The sequence below is a fragment of the Taudactylus pleione genome, unplaced genomic scaffold (genome assembly GCF_031769625.1).
Source record: "Taudactylus pleione unplaced genomic scaffold, aTauple2 ptg000086l, whole genome shotgun sequence".
In the NCBI taxonomy this organism is placed as follows: Eukaryota; Metazoa; Chordata; class Amphibia; order Anura; family Myobatrachidae; genus Taudactylus; species Taudactylus pleione.
This window is the reverse complement of record NW_028284488.1, coordinates 23,685,710-23,713,689: the sequence shown is the minus strand read 5'-3', so window position 1 is coordinate 23,713,689 and position 27,980 is coordinate 23,685,710. Positions and strand designations below refer to the sequence as shown.

Sequence of the window (27,980 nt, the reverse complement as noted above, 5' to 3'; positions counted from 1 at the left end):
GGAAAATGGCATGAAGTTTGGTAGGGACTAGATACCAACGGGAATAAACTTTGTAACAAGTTTCTCTGATTGAAACACTAATGGAGGCCTTAGCAGTATGTAATCTGATCACATCCCATTGGTCGTCCCCCAAAGCTAAAGACAATTCCGACTCCCAAGCCAGTTCATGGGGTTCACGTGCCGGGGGTTCAGGGCCCAGAATTGAGTGATAAATTAGAGATATGTTACCCTTCCATCCGATCGATTGAAAAGGAGTAGGCGGGCGTAAAGTAGAAGACTTGGTCTGAGAACGGACAAAACTAAGAATTTGAAGATACTGAAAGTGACATGAGGAGGGCAGGCCATAGCGGTCCTGGAGATCCAAAAGTGGAGAGACCAAATGCTCCTTTGATATGGGTAAAGCGTTCGATACCACAGTTATGCCACACAGCAGCAAATTTATTGTCACAACCCAGGGTGAACAAAGGATGGTTCCAAATCGGTGTCAGGGGTGATGGGTACGAAGCCAAATCAAAGGAGATTCGAAGCTTATCCCATATGCGGATAGTAAAATGTACTGTTGGAACCGAAAAGGCTAAGGTTGGTCTGCACGATCTCGGGAACCATACCAGAGAGCTAACAGACCCTTTCTGAATTAAAGAGTTCTCAATATCTACCCATTTCTTAAGCCCTGATACAGAATGCCATGATACAAAATGATTGAGTTGACATGCTGAATAATAGGATTGAAAAATGGGGAGACCCAGACCACCCGAGACTGCACTCTTAGCTAAGATAGACCTACGAATACGGGTTTGTGTCCAACCCATATGAACTTATTGCATAGCTTCTGCAAGGAAGCAAGAGTCGAACAAGGAACAGCTACCGAAATGGTTTGAAATAGGTACAATAAGCAGGGAAGGAGATTCATTTTAATTGTATTAATCCTGCCAGTCCACGAAATATACAACTTAGTCCACCTGTCTAGGTCTTGCGTAAGTGTCTTGATAAGAGGAACATAATTTGCTTTAAAGAGGGAAGAATATGTTTTTGGAATAGACACTCCTAAGTATTTTATGGCTAGAGGTCTCCAAAGGAATTGAAATTTGGTGGACAGAGTTGCCTGGATTCGGGGGGGAACATTTAGAGCGAGAGCTTCTGATTTTGAAAGGTTGATTTTGTAACCTGAGAGGGAACCATACAGTGACAATTCTGTTTGGAGATTGGGGAGAGATACTAGTGGGTTTGACAGTGTTAAAAGAACATCATCCGCAAATAATGACAGTTTGTATTGCTCACTTCCTATTGTGATCCCTCCAATGTTCATATTAGCCCTTATACATGCCGCCAATGGTTCTATGCGTAAGGCAAAAAGTAATGGAGAGAGTGGGCAGCCTTGTTTCGTGCCATTAGACAGAGTAAATCTTGGGGAGCAAAAGCCATTAGTCATAACTGATAAGGGGTTAGAATATAGAGCTTTGATTGCAGACAAAAAATGACCCTGAAAACCAAATGAGGACAGTGTCGAAAATAAAAAAGGCCAGGAGATGCGATCAAATGCCTTTTCCACATTGAGGGCCAGGACAACCGAAGAGAGTTTAGTAGAGTTGATATGGTGAATTTTATCAATAGTCCTTCTCGTGAAGCCTGTCGACACGGAACACAGCCCACCTGATCTGGGTCCACTAGAGAGGCCAGGATACCATTCAATCTGTTAGCCAAGATTTTGGCAAATAATTTAAGGTCAGTATTTAGTAAAGAAATAGGCCTATAATTAGCGCAGAGGGAAGGATCCTTATCTGTTTTTTCGGGATACCTGCAATCCGAGAAATCATCGATTCAGAATTAAATGGGGGCTCCGTGCATTATTTTGTTAAGTAATTGAATCATGTGGGGCATAAGTTGAGGGGCAAATGATTTATAGTACGCCATCGGGAACCCATCCGGTCCCGGTGCTTTGGATGGTTTTTGAGATTTAATAGCGGATTCTAACTTGTCTAGCGAGATATCTTCATTAAGCATTTGACAAGCCGCTAAATAAATTTTCGGCAGGTTACAAGAGTCTAAATATTCCTGACATTCCTTTATATGAGCAAGTGGGTCAACAGGGGAGGGTAAATTATATAACACTTCGTAGTACTTAAGAAAAACATCATTAATATGTTTGGGATCGTAAATCGTTTTACCATTACGATCTCTAATGGAAGAAATAGCCTGTGAAGCCCGTTTCGCATGGAGTTTATTAGCCAATAATGTGGCCTTTATTACCTTTATCAAAAAATCTCTGGTTGGTCCAACGTAAAGAACGTTCAATTTTCTCAGCTTGAATAGATTGTAGCTCAGCACGTGCCTGAGATAGTTGTGAAATATTTTTTTTTTATAGAGTATGTTTATGTTCCCTATCCAAATTCGCTATAGTAGTCGTCAAAGAGTTAATCTCCAGGAAGGTCTACCCCCAGGCGCGTCTAGCAAGTCAAAGGATGCTATTAAGATTGAATGGTCAGACCATGGATTCGGGACAATAGAGGAGCTGTGAGCTGTTTGTGATAGGGTAGCACAACATAAGAAGAGGTCTATACGAGAATAAACGTCATGAGGGTGTGAATAAAAAGTATAGTCTCGGGTGGTGGGATTAATGGAGCGCCAAACTTCAAACAGACCCGCTTCTGTCATACATCTATGGAGTGCAGAAGAATTCGGTTCCGCACCTCTATGCTAAGAAAGGCCTGATCTATCCAAATGTGGGGCAATGACTGAATTAAAGTCACCACCTACTAGTGTTTTTCCCCGTCTATAAAGATACAATTCACGGAATAAATTACAAATAAAACGGGATTGACCAGTATTAGGGGCGTACAGGTTAGCAAGCATGACCTCCACATGTCCAATCTTACCACGTACCATAATATATCTACCATCAGTATCAGATTTTGTGTCCTGCAGTTGGAATGGGAGGGAACTTCAGATTAGAATTGCCAACCTGTTACGTTTGGAAATATGATTAGAGTACCAAACATTGGGGAACATTTTTGATGAGAGTGAGGGATGGGAATCTTTTTTTAGGTGAGTTTCCTGTAAAAAAATTACATCCCCACATAATTTCTTAAGGGTCAAATGAAGATGAGAACGTTTCTGGGGGGTATTTAGACCTTTGGCATTGATAGAAAGGCAGGTGATGGTCATTGTGGTAAATAAAAAAGGTTTCTACACAATAAAGCAACACTGCAAACTCCGCTGCCTTAAGGGGGAAAAGAAAAAAAGAAAAAAAAATGTAACAAAATTAGAGTACTAATAAGTGGCAAGGGTTGCCCAGTGTACCAGGAGACCTGCCACTAAGGTTGAGCTCCACAATAAAAAGGAAGCTCACAGGCGGGATCAAAAATAATAACTGACTATGGGCTCACTATGAGACCTCTATGGAACTAAAATACAACGATCCCTTGAATTGGGGGGCTGAGGTGGCCGGAGGAAAACCTACCAAAACCCACCCAGAGCTAGATCCTACATAGAATCAAACATTACAAAGTAATAAACATTAGACCAATAGGGAAAAATAAAACTAATCAATAACCAAAAAAAATAAATAAATAAAAAATTACATTTTTAAGAAAGTTGCATAGAACAATAAAATAAATCAAAATAAAAAACCATTATGGTACATAACATAGGATAGTATCTGATAATTCAAATACGGATATACTGGGAATGGTACTAGAAAATCTGCCATAGTAAAACAATAATAAATCGGTAATGAGGTTACCTGAGGTGTACCAGATAATAACAGTAATACCAACATAACATGAACATGTAACGCATGGATTACTTATCAAACCCGGGTCAGGAACTCATCAGGTATGAGAGGAGGCATCAAATCCTTCAGGACAAGTACCAGGGGAGGGAGTAAGTTTACGGAGTAACTGCATTCCTTCTTCCACAGAACGGATAGTATGAAAGTGACCCTCAATATCCACTGATAGGCGGAAGGGGAATCCCCATCTGTATTTATAACTGTTGTCCCTGAGTGCAGTAGTGACCGCATGAAGGTCCCGTCTTTTTGCAATGGTGGAAGGTGCCAGGTCCTGAAAGATCTGTAAATGAGAGCCTTCAAACAGAGTTGAGGTGATGTTCTGGATGCCATAGTAATTCGGTTTTGGTCTTAAAAGATAGAAATTTAAGAACCACATCACAGGGTGGGTCAGAATCCTTAGGTTTAGGATGTAACGCTCAATGGGCCCGTTCCAGCTGGATGGAATCCTCTATCAACGATGGCACTAGCGAGACAAATAATCTCTTAATATACGAGCCCAGTTCAGATGCATTAATTGATTCAGAGATGTTGCGAATGCGCAGATTGCTCCTCCTCTCTCGATTCTCAAGATCCTCTGTTTTATCACGAAGAAAGTTCAGCTCATTATGTAAATAATCCATATCTCGACCAACCACCTCTTGAAATTCCTGATGTTTGTCCTGACGAGATTCCAAAGATAAGGTGCGAGTATCCAAGGCCGCTAAATCGGATTTAAGTTCTCCAATGGCTGTTTGAAGGGCGGATGTGAAAGAGGATTTAAGGTCTAGAATCATAGCCTGAAGAGACTGAATATCTTCTTTGGTGGAAGGAGCCGATCCAGGATCCATCACCGAGGGTGGTGTGCAAGAAATAGGTGAAGTGACAGAGGGTTGTTTGTCCCGTCGAGAGTGTTGTGTAATATTTGTATGCCACTTTTGTTTGCTCTGGTACTCGCTCTGCTCATGGTATCCTATAAAAAAGATATCAGTGTAGGGAAAAACTACTAAAAAAGAAAAAACCTAATTGGTTATGCTAACAGCTCCGGGATAGGTATAGCGGTAGATAAAGTGTCACATCACATTTAGTATAATTAAAACAGGAAGTCCAAAATATATCTTGTAGACTAGGGATGGGGGGAGTCAATCACCCATCAGTAACAGAAACACCTCAGCAGAAACTGATATAGCTAACTCTGGAGTGATTTGTCACTCTGCACAGGGTTACCAGGAAAAAATGCAGTAACAGGCTAGCAGCAGAAGTAATCACAGGGCTGTAGTGTGAAGCAGTTATATGACACAGGCTTCTCTACTTCCCCTGGTCCACAGGGATGGCCACAGGTCACCACATAAAATAGCAGTCAGAGTCGGATCACTCCGAAATGGAACTGGAGCACCACTGCTGCTCAAAGTCCAGGGACCAGGTTTCACCTGGAGGACCAATGGAGACGCTGGCAATGACCACTGTAGATCAGGCTCTGAATCCCTGCAGGGGTGTTGTAATAGCCTGTTTAGTGAGAAGCTGTAGTCCAGAGGCTCACTCGAATCCCAGGGTCAGAAGCCACAAGGATACCATGTGGGACGGCAGGCCCTTGGAGGACACAGCAAACTCCGGAAGCTCAGCTGGGCTTATCGCGGGAGCTCCCTGGTGGGTGTTTCAGGGTGCCTGTACAGAGGTCTGGAGCGCCGAGCAGGAAGGCAAATCCCGGAGCCTCAGTCAGGTAAGTCGCAGCAGACCCCAGACGGGGACCGCCGCCAGCCGGCCCGGAGCTCAGACTCCAACTCGAGGCCGGGGATCGGGAGCCGCGAGTAGGCTTCTGGAGGGGGAGGGTAGTTGTCGGGCATTACTAGCCGATGGAGCTCTGATAGCAGCGTCCAAGGGCTATTCGGAACCCCTATGGCAGAGATGGGATTCCAGTGCAGGGATAGGGCAAGTTGGAGACCCCCAATCACCCGGAGCTCATGTTAGGTGCGACTGCACCGATGGACCTCCAAACCACGCCCCCTGAACTAACTCTTTTATATACAGTATCTCTCCTTTCTGTCACTGGTGAAGTTGATTGGTGCCGAGGTACACTAGAAACTCACTTGCAAAATCCTTCTCCTTGCTTCTTACGCCAGGAGAGTTCACAACTCCTCCCATCCTAGGTAACATAATAGTGCCTTGGCCTACACATGCCGTTGCTGTTCTCATCCTTGACAAAGTACATTTAAGTTTGGGCATAGCTACCATGGTTGTACCATGGCTGTAGCTATGCCCAAGTGGTGCAGTTGGTATGGTTGCGCACATTGCCTATGTGGCACGGCTCCCCCCCACCCAGCTACCTTCACGCAGCATAACATAGCTACAAGGAAGCACCTTTGCCTCCCCTGTCACCCAATTCCCTTCATGCCATGGATAACAGCTACAGGGGCCTATATCCGGGGCCTACCTCGCCCATCACCCGGCTTCCTTCATGCTGTGGATTACGGCTAAGGGGCACTGCCTCCAGGCTCTGCCATTCCCGGCTACCTGCACTTCTTTGAGGTTCCTCTGAGATTGGTGGCTGCTGGAAGGTTATCTTCCATCAGCCGCCCAGTGGCCGTTTCTGTTTGGTGCATCATATGCAAACATGTCAGGGAAAACCCAGCCTGTCATGGTCGCATCTGATGCACAGGGCACAGGAGTCATGTGCCCCCCACCCAAGTGCTGCTGCTATATTTTTATTGCTTTTGACTGAGGTCATCATTGAAGGGAGGTGAACGGGTGCATGATTTCCAGTTCCCACTGATCACATTTAACTCAGGATAGTTAAATTTTTATATAGATAACAGTACAACTGGGACATTGAATGGAACTATTTTAGCACACTGATAGGAAAATGCTGCCTATGTTAGTTTGCCAGCAACTTTGAGGAATCTGGCTCGGTGTGTTACCCAACCCTGGTTGACAGCTTAAAATATGTAGGGTGCAGTGATGTGCGGTGCTTCCCCAGCCAGGTAAATGGCTGGGGAGGCACTGGCTAGTATCAGAGCCAGATTTAAACATACATATATGAACCCGAGCATTCACGTGGGCATTATACAAAGGTCCAGCAGTATATAGTGCTGGAAATTTGGTGAGTTTTGATCAGAGATGTGCAGAAAATGTTGACAGGGGAGGCAGTGCCTCACCTGCCATAGACTTTTTACTCCAAAGTCTTGACTATAAAAATGATTAGAATGATACAAAGAAGATATTTATAATATATATAATATTTTCTTCAAAGTTTTGGCTATAAAAATGATAAGAAAAAATTAGAGTATGTCTAGGAGTATGCCTGAGTTTGACAGGAAAGGCTCTGCAAACCTGCCTCACCTGACTGCATGTCACTGGTAGGATGACAAAGTAAGAAAAATTAGCATGGGTAATGCTGCATACACACGTAAAGATTTCCTGTCCAGCCATCCAACTTGTTGATTGGTTGGAATGAAAATCTGGTAACGTATGGGGTAAATGGTGATCAGCAATTTGCTCCTAAATGCCAGAAAACGGAAGTCCGGCTCTTGCAGTGGGTGCTGCAGCAGTCAATGAGAGTCTATCTGACTCTCATTGGCTGCTGTTTAACACACGCATCGCCGCCAGCGCTGGCGGCGATGCGTGTGTTATGCACAGCCTGAGCCCGCCTCCTGGTGCTATTGGGCAAGCGCTCAGGGGGAGGGAACGGGCTCAGGCGTGCAGCACAGGACCGGTGCTGGAAGCCTAGCGCCGGTCCTGTGTAAATGTGTAGCGCTGACCGCACTCATTGCGGTCGGCGCTACACTGGCTAACTAGGGCGGGCCGGTACCGTGGCACGCTCCCCGCTCGCCCTGCCCTAGTTACGCCACTGCCCAGAACTTTTCCAAGACATTTCTAATACTGTGCATCTCAATTGTAACAGCGCTTTTGTGCCTACACACTGTGTTACACAAGTGAGTAGAGGTTTTCAGTGTTTTTCACACATACACAGTAACAAAACATCGCTCAACTACACGAACATCGGCTTTGGGTGCAACTTTGAATCAGGCCCATATTTTGCAATTCATAAACTAACTTTTAAATGTGCCCCTTAGTCTAGCGAGGGCTCCTATAGTATAACTGGAGTCCTCTGATCTCACCATGATGAGGGTCTCTACAGCAAATCATGTATACTCATAAGAAAACAATAAAAAGGACATGTGACAATTAGGGATGCCTAGAGCCAGAATGCTAATAGGGTTGGCTTCCCGTGTTCAGTAAACCACATGGCAGTTTTATCAGTGGCATGTAAGAGGCTCAGAAACATCTGTACTAAGAATACACAGAGCTATGCCACATACTCATGTTGGCACTAATCATGTGTGTGCATGGCATTTCTCAGTTATATGGGGGCAATGTACCATTTAAGTAGACAAAGATGCACACACATTCTGTATACAAAAAGCATGTCTATGAAGACATGACAGCAAAATAGAGCATGAATTAGATGCTGATGTTACATTATTTAAACAATGAGAAACAGGAACAAGTTCTATTGTTCTGCAGATTATATGAAGAACAAGTATAAATTAAGCTATCTTTCTCAGGGAAGGAAGACACTCTGCTGCTGTAATTACAGACATGTACTGAATACACAGAATAACTGCCAGGACAAATCTAAAAACAAAAACTGCTGTAGCAGAGCATTAGTTTAAAGATTAGACATACATATATATATTAATTGAACACATAAAAACATATAAGTATACATTTACTTAATATCCACCTGTACAGAATAGAAAACAGAAGTTTAAACAATTTGAACAAAGATCAAAATCAATATACGTGCTTATTTTTACTATGAAGACATCTTAATTACTTGTAAATAACTCCAGTATACTTAAAAAACAAAGTTTCTCTTTTTGGGGCCTATTCATCAAGGTGATCGGTACCATTACTAATGAGGAAACTGTAGTTTGTGCATGTTTTAAGTAACATTCATCATATCCGTATTCAACAATTTGACTGAGGGAACTGACACCATCTTCAGATGGCATTGGTTCCTGGAGACTAAGGGAAGTCCAAGTTGCGAAGAGGGATCCATTTGGATCTCTTCAACCGCTTCGGCACAGAACCCCCTCCAGTAGTAATTAGCGGTGAAGTGTCAGGGTTAGGGCACGAAGGACAGCTGCTCCAAAAAGCAACCCGCAACCAGAGCATTACTGAATTGCCCTGGTACTTTAGTATCCACTGCTGCAACTCAAGGGGGTCGATCCAATTAGTCGCGATGAACTCGCCGGTGAGAGACATCATTGCAATGGCCGCACTTTACGGCAGCCCGAATCAGCAAAATTCAGCTAATTTGGGCTCAGAGCAGGCCGCGAAGGGTGCGAGATGCTGGTCCGTTGCTGGCATTTTAACACCGTTGCAACGGCAACTCGCACCCTTCGCGGCTAATTGGATCGACCCCAAGGATTCTTAATTTAGGTGGCCAATTGGGGCTGAATATTTAATAGACCCCTTTCTGTTGTTTTTCAAAAGTAGGCAAGTATGTACAATGCCACTACAGAATGTTACTACTGATGCTGCATCCAGTGATATGGATTTTATTTCTCTCTGCATTTTCCCACTTGTGCACACGATCCTATCATAGGCTACCTTTTGTTGCACTAATTGTTTCAGCAAAGCAAGACATAAGCATAAATTACAAATCAGCTTTAAAGAAACAAAACAGACTGTGCTAACATAAAATAAATACAAACACTTGCTGTAGTGTAGCAAAGAGAAAAAAACATGGTTTGCTGCTCTGACTTCCAGCAAAATATCATCTCTCAAAGTAGACTAAACTTTGTCATAAGACAGGAAGTGGAATAGGTGTAACCCTGGTTAAGGGTTAAAGACCACACTATATTAAGAAGTACATATATGAGGTAAATATATATGTACTTTAGTCACAATTCATGAGGTAAAATGTACAGTATATGTGTGTCAGGTATTTATAAATAAAGTATCTTTTATTTATTTCATGTGAACACAGTAACAGTAACATTTATTTCATGTTGCATATACGGCTTGCTCTCCATTAATAGATTTAGGCCCATATTCAATTTGAAGTGAAAAGCCGTTTTCGCGAGCTTTTGGCGGAAACTTTTCGCCGATGACGTCATTTTCGCCTGTTTTGATTTTACTCCGTATTCAATTTGCAAGACTTTTCACCTAGGCGGAAAGTCAATGCAATGTAATAGGAGGAAAAGTTTCGCCTATGGATAGCAGGCGGAAAAAAGTGCAGAATTGGGGTTTTGGGGTGCAACGTTGCGGGAACCCCCGTGCAGCCTTCAGACAGTCCCCCAAAGGTAAACTGTGTAAAAAAAAAATTTAAAAAGACGTAAGTACACCACAAAAAATCACTTTGAATTTGGGGGCAAAAAAAAAAAATGTTGGGGGACAAAGTCAAAAACGCCAGTGCTCTTTTATTCCTGTTTACGGCAGAAGCTTCCTTGATTGGTCTTACAGCATAACAAACTTTTATTTACCACCGCTCAAACGGCTACCACCAGCCCTCACTACCCAGAACGGAGTAGTTACTAGGACTCATGCACACCTCCTAGATTCACTCCTATGGGACAAGCAGTGTACACTTATCCAGTGATTTGAATTGACCCAGCGGGAGCCCGGTCATTGTGGAGAGGCGAGCCAGCATGCTTACAAGCCGCAAGCAGCAGTGTCCCAACCAGCTCATCCATTATATTAAGTAACATGCATTTATATATGTTATACACCTGTGCACCTGCTGGGTGACCTGGAAAACGTGACCTGTGTGGGGTCCTGAGGACTGAGTTTGAAAACCACTGTGTTATGCAAATATTCCAAAATATGGAAAAATCTGATATCCAAAATACTTCTGGTCCCAAGAATTTAGATATGGGAGACACAACCTGTATGAGTATTTTATATTTATATGTATGCAGACCCTGTATCTGAACAGATGTATATGATATATTATGGAATACAAATGTGATTAGTTTCTACTCCATGTGTATGCATTTCCATTTAGTATGAAAATGCAAATATTTATTGCACACATTTTATGTCCATAGAAATGTGTCTGTGTTTTCGTTTTAGTTTGCTTAAATGAAAATCAGTAATAATATTCTGGCTTCTAGTTTTTATTAATGGAAGCAATAGATACGCCACTAGGCGATGAGGCACACTCCTACATTGCATAACTGCCAATTAACTGATCTTGATGGGGGCCAATGTTGGCAAGTATATAATACTAAGGCTAAATAGTAGTGTCTGTTATCAATAGAAACCAAACCTAAACAATATCACTCTAAAGGAGGCCACGTATTAATTTTTTAAAGCTGGAGCTTATCAGTAGCATAATGTAGTGGCAAATATGATGAGCTCAGGGAGGACAGGAACCTAACGCTTGTGCCTTATAAATGGAATGGATTTCACACATTTCAAAGTGGAAATGTCTTTGTTGGCTAGAAAAAAAGTTTGTGTCATTTCAATACAGTAATAACTTTTATAAAACACACATTGTAGTAAAGTAAATATTATACATTTCTCAAACACATCATATCTCATATTTAGGGGTAAATGTACAAAAGTGAGAGTTTTTAGAAGTGGAGATGTTGCCCATAGCAACCAATCATATTCTACTTAACATTTAAGTAGCAACTTCTAGCAGAAAATATCTAGAATCTGATTGGTTGCTATGGGCAACATCTCCACTTCTAAAAACTCACTTTAGTAAATACATCCCTTATAATGTAAATGTATATGTTTGCACAAAGATACAAATTTTTACATGTATGTATGTATGTGAGTATTAATACATTTTCATTTGTTTTAACAGCTCCATTTATCCCACCAAGTGCAGACAGCGTTGTGAAGTTTGATGCATATGGAGATGGACTTGGGTTATATAATGTCTTCAATTTTCAATTTAATAATGGCAAATATTCATACTTAAAGATAGGCCAGTGGGCTGAGACCTTATCCCTAGATGTAGATGTGATACAATGGTCTAAAAGTTTGGTGCCAACCTCACAGTGTAGTGATCCCTGTGCTCCAAATGAAATGAAGAATATGCAGCCAGGAGATGTGTGTTGTTGGATCTGCATCCCATGTGAAACATATGAGTACCTAGCAGATGAGTTCACTTGTGTTGATTGTGGAGCAGGACGATGGCCAACATCAGACCTAACAGGTTGTTTTGACCTACCAGAAGACTACATTAAGTGGGAAGACGCCTGGGCCATAGGACCAGTGACAATTGCTTGTCTTGGCTTTGTGTGCACATGTCTGGTTGGAGGAGTATTTATTATGCACAACAGCACTCCTTTGGTCAAGGCTTCTGGACGTGAGCTCTGCTACATTCTCTTGATTGGAGTTTTTATGTGTTACTGTATGACATTTTTCTTCATAGCCAAACCTTCCCCAGTCATATGTACTCTACGCCGCCTTGGGCTTGGAACTTCTTTTGTAGTTTGTTACTCAGCTCTTCTTACAAAGACAAATCGAATTGCCAGGATCTTCAGTGGTGTAAAAGACGGTGCTCAAAGACCTAAATTCATCAGCCCCAAATCTCAAGTCATCATATGTCTAAGTCTCATCTCTGTTCAGATTGTCATTGTGTCTGTCTGGCTGATGTTGGAATATCCTGGTACCAGGCGGTATACACTTCCTGAGAAAAGGGAAACCGTCATATTAAAATGTAATGTCAAAGATTCCAGTATGTTGATTTCTTTAACATATGATGTGGTTCTCGTGATATTATGTACAGTATATGCCTTCAAAACAAGGAAGTGCCCAGAAAATTTCAATGAAGCCAAGTTTATTGGATTTACAATGTACACAACTTGTATCATCTGGCTCGCATTCCTTCCAATATTTTATGTGACATCAAGTGACTACAGGGTAAGTTCAGCTTCATTTTAAATTTCAGTACTTTTTGTTACTGTTATCGTTGTAAAATTAACATACATAAGGGCTACATTAACACCAAATACAAAGATTCTTTGTCAACCATCAATAATTTGCTGTATAAAGTATACAGAAAGTAAAAAAAATGTAAGTAAAATAAAAGAAAATGTAGCATGACAGTCTACTGATGCTACAGTAAACTACACATTGGGGTTTATGTAATAGCCTGTGAAATGCAGGTACGGATGTGATTCTGCAGGTCGGTCTGTATTTTTAAAGCAGCAATCATTTGAAAGGCAAAATCAGGGTGGTTTTGCCTTTTAAATGAATGCCACTTTAAAAATATAGGCAGGCATACCAGAATCATACCCATGCCTGACCCATGATATGCACCACGTCAATGATTTTGGTAGAGCTGTTAAGTCATTGTTTTACATTTTTAATTTATTTTGCCCTCAATTACTTTTTAACCACTTGCCTGGCAGGGTCTCATCTGATACAACCATGCCAACCTGGGCTTTCCCTGACAGAAATGCCCATCAGCTCACAGAACTCCGGAGACACCCTGCAGCTGTGGCAGCCGCCCCCGGGCACCTTCTCTCCTCTGCAGAGTTTTCAACCTGTAGCAGCCTGAGCTCACAGGGCTTAATGTTCCACTCACCCCCTGGCTCACTTGAGCGGCACCTTCCTCCAGTCAAGCCCTGCCCCCCAGGCAGCAGTGATGGGTTCTCCTCAGGAATGCACACCTCCTTCTGCTAGCTTTACTTCTTGCAGGTTCTTGCAGGACTGTGAAATTGTGCAAGAAGTGTAACTAGGTAGTGTTCATACTGTTGATATGTGTGTACTATTTATGATGGAATGCAGGTTATAAAAGTAGATACCAGCAGAGTCCAGATACAGCAGACAGCCTTAGTGCTTAACCAAGTGTTTGGTTTATTGAAGTGCAGTAGAGGTGTTTGCAGGGGCGTAACTAGGTATTTGAAGGCCCCATAGCAAAAGTGTGTAAGGACCCCTATGTACCACCCAATGGTGAAAAATGTATATAACACAGGAAACTGTCAGGAAAGATGGGCTCCCATCAGCTCTGGGCCCCATAGCAGCTGCAACCCCTGCCCCCATGGATGTTGGTGGGTTTAACCACATAATTTAAAGTGCTACTAATATTAAAACACATCTGGATTTGCATTTAATATTAGTGCTGATTTACATTTTGGGGTCAAACACCCCAAGAAACGATGCATTGCAAAAGCCGCCACTTTGCAAATATAACCCCTGAGTAGTATAAAGTATATCGCATGAAAAAAATCCAAGTAGAGTACGAAACAAGCTTTTTCAAGTTTTCCTTTTGACTAATAGTGCTTTTTTGGGCTCATAACATAGTAGCACAGTGCTGCCATTATTGATAGATATATTCAACGCCCAGTCAGAAGACATTGTAAGGTTAATTTACTAACCACAAAATATGTGTACAAGCTGCTCGTTGCTTGTTGTGTCATGGCTGGAAAATATAAGAATGGGATTTCCCATCACTCTTAAAGCACCACCTTCATTAAGTACAGTAAGTCTCTACTGTTGGCAGTGAATGTAAGGGCCTCATCTTCCTCACAGGATGCCATTTGGATATCTGCAGAGAGCAATGTAATTCAAATAAACTCCAACTGCCCTTGCCCCAGTTTCAGGACAGTCTCAATTATTGCTGCTTAGCGCATGATATACCCACTGTGTCTGGGACCGGCACAGAGGACGAGGAGAAGGAAGCCTCCTGCACGGGCACGGCGCACATTCAAGCCATACATACCTTTGCAGGATCTGGTGACGTCGTCTGCTGCTGAATGGCAGGACCCCTCCGAAGCATGGGACCTGGTACATCTATCCCGCTTGTCCCGACATCGCCGGGCCTACTGCCAGCACCTGTATGCAGCACAGCCGTAGCCATTGGGAAACAGCGCCGATGTCCTTTTTAATCAAGCATTGGTCACAAGCCAATCGGAACTCGCGGACCAGCAGTGGCTAAAGGTCCGCAAGTTCCTTTTGGCTCGCAACAAGCGTCTGATTAAAAAGGACTTCGAAGCTGTTCATCAAGAGCTGCCGCAGCTGGTGGTCCGGCACCAGAAAAGTGAATTTAAAGCAATAATAAAAACAATGCCGGCAGGGTGCAGGGGGTTGCTTGCTGGGCCGGCGGGCCCCCTAAGCCGCCGGGCCCCATAGCAAGCGCACCCCTTGCACCCTCCATAGTTACGCCACTGGGTGTTTGTACGGCCATACTCACAGTTACACACTTAGAAGATCTGGATCAAGCGAAGCTTGTGCGGAACATACAGGGGAACAGCTAGTCATGTATGATGGTAGCAGTGCAGGGGTATACAATCGGGAAGCCGGCTGCCTTAATACCGGCAGCTGACTTCCCGACTGTCATATCCCGGGCGAGGGTGAAATGCCGGGCGTCTAGACGCCTGACATTTCCCCGACGCCAGGAGACCGGCACCCGGTTTCCCGGTCGAAGGGATGCCGGGCGCCGCGAGCAGACAGCCGTGGGGGGGGAGGGCTATATTTAGGGCACCCGGGGGGACTTAGGGTTAGGCACCCTCCCGGGGACTTAGGTTTAGGCAGCGGGGAAGGGGGTGTTAGGGTTAGGCACTTAGACGGGGAATTAGGGTTAGGCACTTGGGGGGGAGGTTAGGGTTAGGCACCCCTAAGGAGGGTTAGGGTTAGGCTAGGCGGAGGGAGGGTTAGGCACCCCACGGGGGGACTTAGGGTTAGGCAGCGGGCAAGGGGGGGTTAGGGTTAGGCACTTAGACGGGGAATTAGGGTTAGGCACTTGGGGGGGAGGTTAGGGTTAGGCACCCCTAAGGAGGGTTAGGGTTAGGGGGGTTAGGTTAGGTTAGTCAATACTTACCTATCGATGATCGGGATTTCCAGCGCTGTCGGGCTTCCGCTGCCGGGAACTCTGCTTGGTCGGTCAGGCGCTGCCGGGAATTGAACCGGCGGTATTTCATACCGATTCCCAGTGCAGGTACTACTCAGGATATATGCAGGATATACCCTGGGTCTCTAAATGCCTAAAAAAATGCCTGCACCAGCCACATGCGATGTTTAGAACACTTGATGCATTATTATGGCGCTCCGAAATATCAGCCCCAATAAGTTAAACTGATTTTTCATGGGAAAAAAAAAATTGACCGAAATTTCAGCGGTCGCTTTTTGCCAAAGTGCGCAACTTAGGATTTTTCATGGGAAAAAAAAAATTGACCGAAATTTCAGCGGTCGCTTTTTGCCAAAGTGCGCAACTTAGGATTTTTTTTCTTCGCTAAACTATCATTAGGGGGGCTGTCCAAAGGGTTCTGAAAGAAATCAGCACATTTTTAGCCAAAAATAGGGATTTTGCATTTTTTTTCGCCTGATTTGGGATGGAGAAAACTTTTCTCCAGTTTTTTTTCTCCAATTGCGTCTTCGCCTGTTTTTTGGCGAAAATATCGCCGCTAATTGAATACGGCCCTGAAGTGCTTGTCTTTCGTGTATGATGCACTTACCGTATAAACACCAACAAAAAAAGGTATTTTAACAGTCATAAACATGGCAATTGGATCAATTTAAACACACACATGCAGGACACATGCACAGGGGTGCCGAAAGTTCTGTCAGTCCCCGGTTTTGGGAGGGGGTGTGGACTACTTGAGGAGTTGTGGCCAAACCCCATTTTTTAAAAATAGAAAAAACATGTAAGTGCACTGCTGAACGCAGATTCCAGTTGGTCGGGAATCTGCGAAGGTGCAGGACCCATACTGCCGATGTGCATTATTGGTCCTGCGTGACTGCACACAGAGTGGCAACAGACTGTCAGAAATTGACAATCTGCTGCCATTTGTGGGTAGTGAGGGGTCCGTTTCCCAAAATGGAGGTGTGTCGCCATCTTGGGGGGAGGGAAGAGTCCAGGATCTCCGTTGGCTGACAAAGTTTTCCTGGCCTCTTTCTTGTATCTGCAGCGGCCGGCTTGCGCGACCCCATAGGTGACTCAGCTGGACGATGTTATCGCAGATTATCCAACGCTGCATCCTTGGATGCAGCTCGGATAAATAATACATGCAGGAGGCGTAACGCCTCCTGCTGCATTACCATAATTGCAAGGTTGGAATGGCAAAGCTACTTGCGTGCAGCTTTTGCACTTCCGTCTAGGCCCTATGTTCACAGGGGTGGCGGCAGATCCAGTGGTGAGTCGAGTGCGATTGCCAACCTCCGTCCCCCCATACACCAATCGGGGGGGGGGGGAGAGAAAACTCACTGCTTGTGTGCTGGGGTGAGAGGCTGATGATTCTCTCTTCCTGTCTGAAGTACCACTTCCTATTTTGGGAGCAACAGGGTGGGGGGGGGACTTCAGGACCTGGGCTCCTCCAACAGGCTGAGCGCGGGTAAAGAATAACAGCTTCACCCCCTCAGGTCCCCTGCACATGACCAAATTGCATGCATCTGGTTATACAGTCACTTAGCACTAAGTACAGGGGCTTCACTCAGGTCTGCCAGTGACATCACCCACTTGATCAGCTTTTCCTATCCATACGCGTCTTCTAAAGTCACTATGCGCAAAGAACAAAACAGTGCAAAGTTAACATACATGTAACTCACAGGAATATGTAAAGTAAATTTAAAACTTTGTTACTTTTACAACATTGACCTTGCATTTCATATGAACTGGAAATATTAAATTTCATACAAAAGGCCCAATGGATTTGTCGTATTATATTACATTCTAAAACATCAACATTAACTCACTGCTGTCCATTACAATAGTGAAGATATAAGTGTTTATTGGAAAAATAAAATTCTGCTTGACCTTGAATAACAAGTGCTGCATGATTCTGTAATATAGTACACTTTGTATGATGGAAAACAATATTCACTATTTCTATTATACTGTACAAAGTTGACTTATACATTCCTATTTGAGCAACTGAGACTTGTAGTCTAATAATTGTTGGAATTATTTATGAAATTGTGTCCAAAACTGTGAAACTGCATCATACCATAGCTTCCTACATACTTTAGGCGAGTCTTGGTGTGCGTCCTAAAATTTGTATTTATTGTAAATGAATATCCTGTATGACGAATGGCTTGTAAAATTAAAATTATGTTTACTTTTCTTCCAGGTCCAAACTACAACCATGTGTATCTCTGTAAGCCTCAGTGGTTTTGTAGTCTTAGGATGCTTGTTTACACCGAAGGTTCACATCATTCTATTTCAACCACAGAAAAATGTTGTAACACACAGACTCCATTTAAATCGATTCAGTGTCAGTGGCACGGCAACTACGTATTCCCAGTGTAAGTATTTAAAATAATTCAGGGTTTCCACCTGTTTTAAATGTCTAATACATAATCTATGTTTTTGTGGTAATATGAAAATTCTGATATTTCATTCTGAGTCCCATTTAATGTTTATCACAAGTTTTACAGCCACAGTAATGTCTACAAAGGAAATATTAAACATAAAAACATAAAACACCCTATACAACATGTTTTTAATACCTACATTACATATGATTAGTACAGTCATTAGTTAACATTGAAAGCACTAATTAAAGAAAGGTCCATAATGAGACGCTTTACTGTCATGGGCAAGAAAGAACAGTGGCACACCCCCATCCCCAATCTTGTTGGGATGCTTCCTCCAACCACACGACGCACCACCAGAGGACACATAGCCATCCTACTGTAGGGATGGATCTAACTCTTTACAAGCACAAGACTGTTCTCTAACCCTGTGCTGCTCTATCCTTACTGTTGTTGCAGTTTTGACTGTCTGTAGCTGCTGCTGGTGGGTTAAACTCAATAACTGCTTGGACAGATACTGGAATGTTCCTATTTGGAAAATTGATAGATACTATTCACCTTCTGGAAAACTGAGCAATGATTGGACACTAATTGGGATCTGGTCGCATGGTCAACAGTTACCATGTCGAAATTCATAATGTCGACACCACAATGATGAGATTAGAATGTCGCTATAGTTCAACATGTTGACAGACACCATGTCGACATGTTCACAATGTCAAGATCTGGAATGTCGACATGTTCACAATGTTGAGATGTGAAATGTTGTCATGTGAAATGTAGATATTCTCAGAATGTCAATGGGTAGGTGCTGCTGGGAGAGTTAGGGTTAGGCTGCATAGGGGTTGGTTAGGGTAAGGCTGCAAGGTTAGGGTTAGACACTAGAGGTGGGTTAGAGTTATGGATTGAGATTAGGGATAAGGGGAAGAATACTCACCGGAATGCTGCTTCTCAGACATCTCCACTGGAATTGCTCCTCACGTGACTACCAGGACCCAGAAGATGACGCTGGAAATGTTGCTGTTGCTGGGACTATTTAAGACACCACGAGACCACCAGAGATAGTTTGTCAACAGTCTATCATGTCGAAATGTCATCCGATTAGACATGATGAATTTCAACATGGTCACTGTGTAAGGTTCATTTCTGGTGAGAAACTGAAACAGATGATGCAGCATTCATACCAACCAGGGGTGACTAGGGGCAGGTGCTTATGGTGTGCCATGTTAAGGGTTGGAAAGAGGGGCATTGGCCTCTTTCATCAAGACATTTTCTGCAGCCCTGTTTGGCGTCCTGTGGTATGGTCTTGTATCAGTTGCCATTTGTTGTGTTTCTTTTCTACCACAGTATTCCTCTCTCTTTGCTCTCTGCCTGTCTGTCATTGTGCTCTGCCTTTTCCTCACTAACACTACTTTCTGTCTGACTCCCTTCACCTCTCCCCTGGTGCTCTTCCTGCTGTGCCCCTATTTTCAGGTGCTATGTCCCCTGGCCCTGCTCCCTTGGCACCTCCATGGGCTGGGGATCTCCATGTTAGTGTCCCAGTCCCAGCATCTGTTCCTGTTGTATTTAAGCACTATGTCCTGCCTCCCTCAGCCTCATGTTGTTGCTTCTATTGCACAGCAGTCCTGGCTGGCACTTGTGTTAACATGTCTTCTCCTCTAGTGTCACAGTTTACAATCTCATTTGGTGCGATGATGGGAAGCTCCAGCGATGCTGGTACTCACAAAGTTGAGGTTTGGCTTGATGTCCCACAGTACCAGGATGATGGCTCTAATGGCCAAATGGGTAGACAAGGCATGCCTCAGTCCCTTGCCAAGCGTCCAGGGTTTGGCACCTGCCCGCATGGTCAATGCTTTGCCTACAATAGTGGTTAATATCAGCAAGGCCATCAGTACTCCTTTCTTCACTCCTGCATTCACTATGTGTCCAGTCACCCCTCCCCTAAATGTAGAATGCCCTCCAGAACCCCTGCTGCCAGTAAGTTTGTGGTCGTGGTTAGACATGAAAAAAGTTTTCTCCATATTGACCTTATTATCTTTATCTTTATTAACCTTGGTGCCATGTCCAAGTGTCTGACTTGGTATCCCAATGCTTTTGTATAAGAGTTTTTCCACAGGCTTCACCCTGCCCATGGTTGGGGATGTGGTACATGGTCCACCTCAATATTTAATGTCTGCCAGGGATATGCCAGATGTGGTGCATGCTAAGGTGGCAAAGGAGGTCTTGTTTGGGAGGATGAGTGGCCTCTTTGATACCCCTCCCATAGCTAACCTGATTTTGTCACCGGTGGGGGACATTCCTAAGTAAGAACATGGAAAGTTTAGGCTCATCCAACATTTTTCCTTTCCTGATTCGCAGTCTGTCAACTCTGCCTTCTTTCCTGGGTAGTGTAGAATGTCATATCAGTCATTCAAAAATGCATTGTAATTGGTCAGGGAGGATGGGCTGGGGCTTATTGGGAAGGTGGATATTGAGTCCACTTTCGGACTTATGCCATTGCACTCTGACTCTTTTCAGTACATGGGTATTCATATTTTTATGGATTTTATGTGGACCGTTGCCTTCCCATGGAGTGTCCTGCCTCCTGTGCTTTCTTCAAAAGCTTCAGCTCCTTCTTGCACTGGTGCATTGATACTGGGATGGAGGCATGTGGTGTGGCACACTACCTGGACAATTTCTTGGTGGTGGTGCCCCGCGATTCTGATTGTTGTGCTGCGGTTGCAGTTTTCCATGTAGTCCCTTCGGTGTTCTCGTTGCACAGCAGAGGACTGAAGGGCCTTCCATCAAGTTAATCTATCTTGGAATTGAGATTGATACTGTTGCTGGGTGCTACCAAGCTTAAGACACATTTTCCTGAATTTTGTGTGACCCGACGGGTGTCTCTGTGCCAGATGCAGTCTCTTCTGGGTTTGCTTAATATTGCATGCAGTGTTATACCCATGGGGTGCATTTTCTGCAGAAACTTTAGTGTGCAATGGCGGGTGTAGTGTGTCCTTAATGCTACATTCATCTCACGACTGAGCTGCTGTGGTATTTGGAAGTGTGGGATTTCTTTTTGTGGGAATTCAGTGGACTGTGTCTTTGGTGCTCCCCTGTGAAGTCCATTGGTCATCTTCAATTGTTCATGGATGCAGCTGGTTCAAAGGTTTTGGTGCTTTTTTGGAGGGAAGGAGGTGTGCTGCCTCTTGGCTAGTGTCTTTGGTGGCTCATGGTTTTACAAAGAACTAGTATTGCTTGAAATCTTCCTGATTGTTGTGGCATTTGAACTGTGGGTTGCAGTGCTGCTTGATTTAGTGATTATGGTCTGTGGAGACAATCTGAGTGTGATACAAGCAATCAATTGGCAGAAAGTTTATTCGCTCTATGCTGTCTCACTTTGACGAGCTGCGATTCCAATGCGCTTGCCCGTCTAGCTGCCCTTTTGGGGATTCATGTCCTTCTTTTATTTAACAGCTTGTAGATCTGGGCTACGGGCCCTAAGGTAGAAGGTGTTGGCCCCAGCTACACTGCAATCCTACAGGGTTGCTTGGTAGAGCTGAGTGTCCTTTAGAGACTCTGTTCAGCACAGAGGTAATAGCCTGTGTCGGACGCTGCTCGCTTTTTGTGATGACTACATGAGTGTGGCAGGTCCCAAGCTGGTTAAGCGTTTTTTGTACAGTTTTATGGGGCATCCAACTATACACATGTCTTCTTAATTCATAAAGCCCTCAAGGGTTGGGTAAAGGTCATCGCCCCCTCCCCCTGTAGAAGGCGGCCCATTTATTTCCCCTTCAGTCTGCGCTGATTGAAGGTTTGGTAGCTGTGGCGGTGGATGAGTTTCACTCCACTCTATTCAGCCTAGCTTTTACGATGGCTCCTGTTGGGGCATTCTGCATTTGCAAAATGCTCATGCCTTCAAGGTTCATGGAGGGGGCCTGTTCCTTCTATAGAATATTCTGGTTGGTCCAGCTTTGTTGCTCTGCAAGCTTCAGCACTCCAAGATGAATCAGTTGGCTAGGGGGCATTGGTGTCTAATTGCTTGTCCAGGGGGACCACTGGTTTTGCTTTGTCTTTCGGGCTTCCTGTTACATGTAGGTCTGCCCAGCTGCTGGGGTTGCATAGCTGGTGCTTTGGGGTTCTGTCTTTTGACAAAGTTCCAGTTTGGGGCGATCTTGAAATGCTGCGTGTAGAGGGTGGGGCTGGTTCCTTTAGATTGCACGGCAATGTCGGTGGCCGGCTAGCATGAGGCTTGCATTAAGGCCTTAGGCTGGTGGAAACTGAATGCATGTAATTGTTATGTTTGTGCTAATATGCTCGTAGCTGGTGCTACCTGCAAGGGTTGACTCTGGGATACCTGCTCGTCACAGACCTCAACTCTGAGGGGGGCTTTTTTTGGGGGGGTGTTTACCTATCAGACCTAGTTAACCATATAGGCTGCAGGTTTTTTTTCTGTCTTTTCATCTATGGGAGGGTTGCCTTTTTTCCTTCCCTCCCTCCCTGATGTTTGTTCGGACTTCCGTTCTGTTCACCTCTGTTTGTTTTTTTGTTTCTGATCCTGTTTTTACTGTTCTTTGCACCCTGCAGGTCTTGGTTCTGATTCTCTTTGTGTTTGGGTAGTGGGTCATTTCTCTGTGTCCTAGGCAACTCAACACCACCTGCTAGGGACACCTCTTTCTTTCCTAAGGCTTTGCAGGTTCATTGGTTAGGCATTATGTGTCTTGTTTGGTTGCTGACCTCTTCTGCTGTCTTTTTTGATTGGTCCTATATTTTAGTTAACTACTTAAGGGGTAATGAGTGCAAGTCAGCGAATCTTATATTGGGTGTGAAGGAGGACTTTCACCGGATAATTGGTGGCTTTCTCAGGCATTCTTGGTGGGGTCCTGCTATGAGCCCTCAGTTAGACGAGGCTCATCAGAACGTATATTTGGTAAAAGGCCATTTCGTTTTTGGCTGTGGAAGTTCAGTGATGTGTTATCCCTTGTTGTGCTGTGTTCCCACTGACTTGTATTGGTGCAATGAGATGCACCTTTATGACAAGTTCATGGCCTCTTTTTGAAGTAAATTTGTAAGGATGTTGACTATTTTTGTGGAGTTTATTAGGCTGGTGGTGGGCTGCAGTTTGTAACAAACCTAGCTGTGGTGGTAAAGCCACAGTAGCTTCAAAAAACGTTTATATTTTTTCCTAAGAACAAAGTACCTTTTTGTGTGGTTTGGAGTCCAAGTTATGCAATAGAAAACAGATGCTTTATATCTTTTTTTAAGCTACTGTGGTTTTTACAACTGTACATGTGTATTATAAAATATACTGCTATACATATGAAGTTATTTGTAATGTGTTGAATTTTTAGTATGTGTTTATGTTTTTAGTAATAAAACTATTGTCGGTGATATTAAACAAGCCTCCTATTTACTAATAGAGAGCAAACATATATGTACTTATCAGTGGCGTAAATTCATCAGAGACGCCTGGAGGCAAGTTATAATTTGGTGCCCCCCGTCACAGCCGCTGACACTGTAATGTAGCATCTCGCATTCAGATGCACCCGCAGTTGCACACGGAATATAGGCATGCCACAGATCATTTTAATCAACAGAAGTTGAGTGTGCATCCTATTCGCATCGCTGTGCGAATAAGACTCATTTGAAGGGAAACTTATGCATGAAAAGATGCTCAGCGCAATTGAGTCACTCTTCGCTCACGCGTTTTGTGTCGCATGGAGGATAAATGAATGTGGACACATCTGTATGCATTAGTCACAGATAAGATAGTGACCTGTATGGTGCAAAGAGCATCAGGCTCAGAGTCATCCTGATGCAGAGGAAAACCACAGTGGGACATGGAGTTGTTGTTGAGGGGATGCGCCGGAACTGCTGCACGGGTCGGAGCGGTTGAGGACCAGTGACACCAATGAGTAGGGACAGGCTATAGATAGACAGAGGCGGCAGCTGATGGTCTGATACGGAACTCTTCACTAGTGTATGGTGGCTTCTGAGGTGCCATGTATTGAGGGGCCATGACGGTACACTCCGGGTACATAGTTACAGCCCTAAGTGGGGTGAATATATTGTGGGCAATGGAGGGAGGGGCCCTTTCAGTGCTGGAGCCCGGAGGCAGGCGCCTCAATTGTCTCCCATAGTTCTGCCCCTGGTACTTATTTATTCAGATTTTTTTATACATTAGTTATCATTATAAAATTAGTACTATTCAATACCAAGCGCAGTAACCACCCTATTTTTATTCTTTGTTTGGGATTTAGTGGGCTAGGCTGGGGCAAACAATGTGCCTCATTCAACACCAAGGGACAAATTCAATCGGAATCTCTCTCTGTGGTATGGAAATCTTGCTTGTTTCAGCTAGCATCCTTATGGGATGCAAGCCAAAATCACTTGCCAGAAATCCCACAATGCATTAATGCGAAAGATTCTGACAGAACCATGCAGCTAATTCAGTCAGCCCCCAAATCATGAGGTGTGGTTATTTCAATCAGAAAGTGGTTGAGTTTTTTTAAAATAAATTCAAAACTTTTAGGTGATAAGTAGATATGTTATGTTCTCTCAGCCCCAACCCCCTTCTACACACAAACACACAAACACATGCACAAACATACGCACACACAAGCTTCTACGAAGCATTTCCCCTACTAGTTTACTTACAATAGGGCTCCTGTCAGCTTCTCTGTATTTTCTCATCTGTTTCTTTTCCTTGCTGTCTCTTCCATGTTCCTCTCCACTAAAATTGTCATTATGTCATTAGTTCACATCAGTGACTCTGAAAACAGAGTGCTTACTGTATCTTCATGATTGTGGCTTTCAGTCGGGGGACTGAGCAGATGGTGCTTTGTGGTAGTTTCCTGTGGCACCGCATGTAATTGGGGAAGGTTTGACCTTGGGATTGAGGCAAATTGAATGGTATAGTAGTGTGCCTTGCGTCCTTGGCAGCTACTCTGCCCTCATTACAGCCTTGCATAAAGGGGAACTATAGGGAATATTTACTACTCTGCAGGAGACCTGTGAAAGACACAAATTTTGGGGTGTCCCCAGATTTGCAGGACATCAGGTCACCCTCTGGCAATGGGCAGGGAGGGGGGTGCGTGATGTTGTGTTTCTCAGCTAATTACATAATCATGGCCCTGCACCCTTTGCATGATTAGAGGCAGTGCACTGTGGAGGTCAGGGCCATTATGAAAAAAGCACATAAGTATGTGATGCAGTAAAAGTCATTTTTAGTCATATTTACTAAAGGAAACACTATTGGTATCAATGATAAAAAAAAATTAGCATCACGGCTATGGGAGGAATGTAATAGCCTCCGATTTTTACAAAGTGAAGATTTTCCATTGAGATTGAAGTCACAGGATGTAATAACCTGCAAGTACAGTACAGGTACACTTGCCAGAGTTTTGGCACAACCATTTTCGGCGTGACACAAAACATCTTCCAGATGTTTCTAATGTGAAATATACAACTCACCATATGTTATAGTCTGCGAGTTCTAAACTCGTTAGAATTGTGCCAGAATAAGTTTCTGTTCTCCGTCTGTGTAAAAATTGTTAAAAATAAATCTATATATATTTTTTTAAAGTATAGGGTCACCTCAATTTTTTTTTATTACCTGCTCTAGGCTTGACCAGCCAGAGCTAGCAGAACCTCAAAGGGAAGACCCGCAGTGAGTAGGCTCTCCCTTCTGGGGCCAAAAAGCCCTAGTGCCATAACACTAGGGCTTTTCTCCGTACTCTCGGTGCTTTGGGTACAGAGGTAATGGTTAATAGTAGAAATTATATTGTTTTTTACTGGTAGACTACGGTTCCTGTAAAAAAGAAAAAGAAGTGTATAATATTGTCATGTATTAGACCCCATATCAATTCAATTTGTATAATATTTCAACAAGTGGGGGTGCAGCCCTAAATCAACCAAATTAGATTATACCATACAGAGAAAAGAGAGCAAGGGGTTGTATGGGATGGGCGCACAGGGAGAATATAAATATTCTAAAATGTCATTTTTAATTCATTTAAATAAATAGTCCCAATCTCTGGGAATATACAGTGAAATATAGAGGTTAAAAAACTGGACATACACGCAAAATATGTGCAAAAAGATAGAAATTCAGTGAGTAAGTATTAAAAAGCAAAGTCCACTGGTTAGTCTTTGCTAATATTGGGTACTACCAGAGGTGGATTGGGATGGAAAACCAGCCCCGGAAATTTCTGGAAGCAGCCCTAATGGAGACGGGGTATGTCTAGGGGGTGTGGTCTGTAGAGGGGGGGTTGGAAAACTCTTTCCCCATAAGACCTGATTCTGAGTCGGAGGCAGTCGTGCTTTTTCTTGTGTGTTTTGCTGCAGTGGCGTCTGCGAATTTATGCCAGTTCTGCTACAAAGCCCTTCCCTGGTTGTCATCTGTGTGTCATCTGTGTGTGTGAATGTGCAAGGACTGAGACGTCCACTGTCAGTGTCTACAGTCGCTGTAATTATGATTTGTGCATTTTTATACGCCACCATAGTTTGCACCATTAAATTTGCATCAGTCCTATGCTAGATGCAGATCATCTGTCTTCATATGGTCTCCAATTTCAGTGATGTCAAAATCAGCTGTCTCTGCGAGCGGCTTCACTGCTCCTTTCTTAGCAGTGACACTAGTGCACATGTGTGACCTACATGTGCACAAGAGCCCCGACGTCCGGCGGAGCACTGATTCAACTGCATTCTCTCAAGGATTACAGTAGCTAAAATATGTTAATGCCTTCCAAAGCACAGCCGATCATAGCAAAGCCCACTGCTGCCTTCTCATATCCGTCTAACGATGTGCAACATCGTAATCATTGGTACCATCATCGCATATCGGCCAAACATTCAGCATGAAGTCTGCCAACCGCAACACTGCAGCTGTCCTGACACGCAGAGAGCTCTCTACTATGAATGCAATCTCTATAGCTAATTTATGCATGTCCATGAAACAGCCTTCATACACTCAGACCTGTCTGTGTTTTTCTGACCACCAACCCCCAAATGCTGACCTGTCACTCACTTTGTGCATGGATCCTCTGTGCGAACGTAATCGTATTGCAATTGCTGTGCATGCGCAGTGAGGAGTTCGCTCATGCGCAATAGTAAGCAATTGTTTGCTCTGCGTAATTTCACCATTACGTCCTCTGCTAAATCAAGCCCAGTCACACGGTTTTTATCCAACTTTATATAGGCAATGGCTGAGAAAGTGAGAATAGTACATTAAACTGCACATAAAATATGAATGTAGTGTCAGACATCTCAAGTGAAACTTTTACATATACATATTGAAATGTTATTTGCTATTTTATCTACTCCCTTATCCTACTGTGAATAGAGCAGTGAGCCGGGAGAGTCAGTGCAGTGAGGACAGGGACGGATCTAGACTCTTGCTTTAGGGGGGGCGGGGTGTGTGTGTGTGTGTATATGCAGTGGTGGTAAGGATGTGTTTGCCACCGCGTCGGCGATCCGTTCATCATCATGGATCCCAATGGGGGCCCAGGGAGTGAGGTACGTGTCGTCTGGGTCCTCAGACTCCTCATTAACCTGGCTTTAGTCACCTGTAGGAGGGGGACCTTGTGTGTTATATCAGGGCCGGGCTAGATCAAGTAGAGCACAGGGTGAACATTCCTTTTGGTGCCCCACTTAAAAGGACAAAAAAATCAATACTGTATTTGTGTGTACTAAATAAAAACTCAGCTTACCTATATGGTGGTTTCTCAGCAATGGGGAACCTCTGAAGAAATTGATCCTCCATGGGCAGACAATGGGTCTCATTCAGACCCGCTCGCAAGCTTCTGAGTGGGTCGATGTTTGGCTGTGCGCAAGCCCTGGAGCGAGAGACAAATTCTCTCTCTCCAGGGCTCACTACAAAAGGGGCGGCTGTCGATGTTGATCAACAGCTCGCCCTGTTTTTTAGGTGTGGTTTCACAAACGGAGGCGTTCCCAAGCGAATGCTTGCTGTTTGTGGGCAGCCCCACTGACATCACTATTAGAGCCGAAAGCTCTCTGGGTCTTGCGG

At 43.9% G+C, this 27,980-nt stretch overlaps 1 protein-coding gene across 2 annotated transcripts in view; it reads left to right on the top strand.

Moving 5' to 3' along the window:
- GRM3 (glutamate metabotropic receptor 3) overlaps window positions 1–27,980 on the top strand; it is a 244,806-nt gene that overhangs the window by 206,891 nt on the left and 9,935 nt on the right. For both annotated transcript variants that reach the window (XM_088468926.1, XM_088468927.1), the window contains exons 3-4: window positions 11,583–12,646; window positions 17,794–17,968. In XM_088468926.1, the coding sequence (XP_088325052.1) occupies window positions 11,583–12,646; window positions 17,794–17,968 (1,239 nt within the window). The remainder of the gene's footprint in view (window positions 1–11,582; window positions 12,647–17,793; window positions 17,969–27,980) is intronic.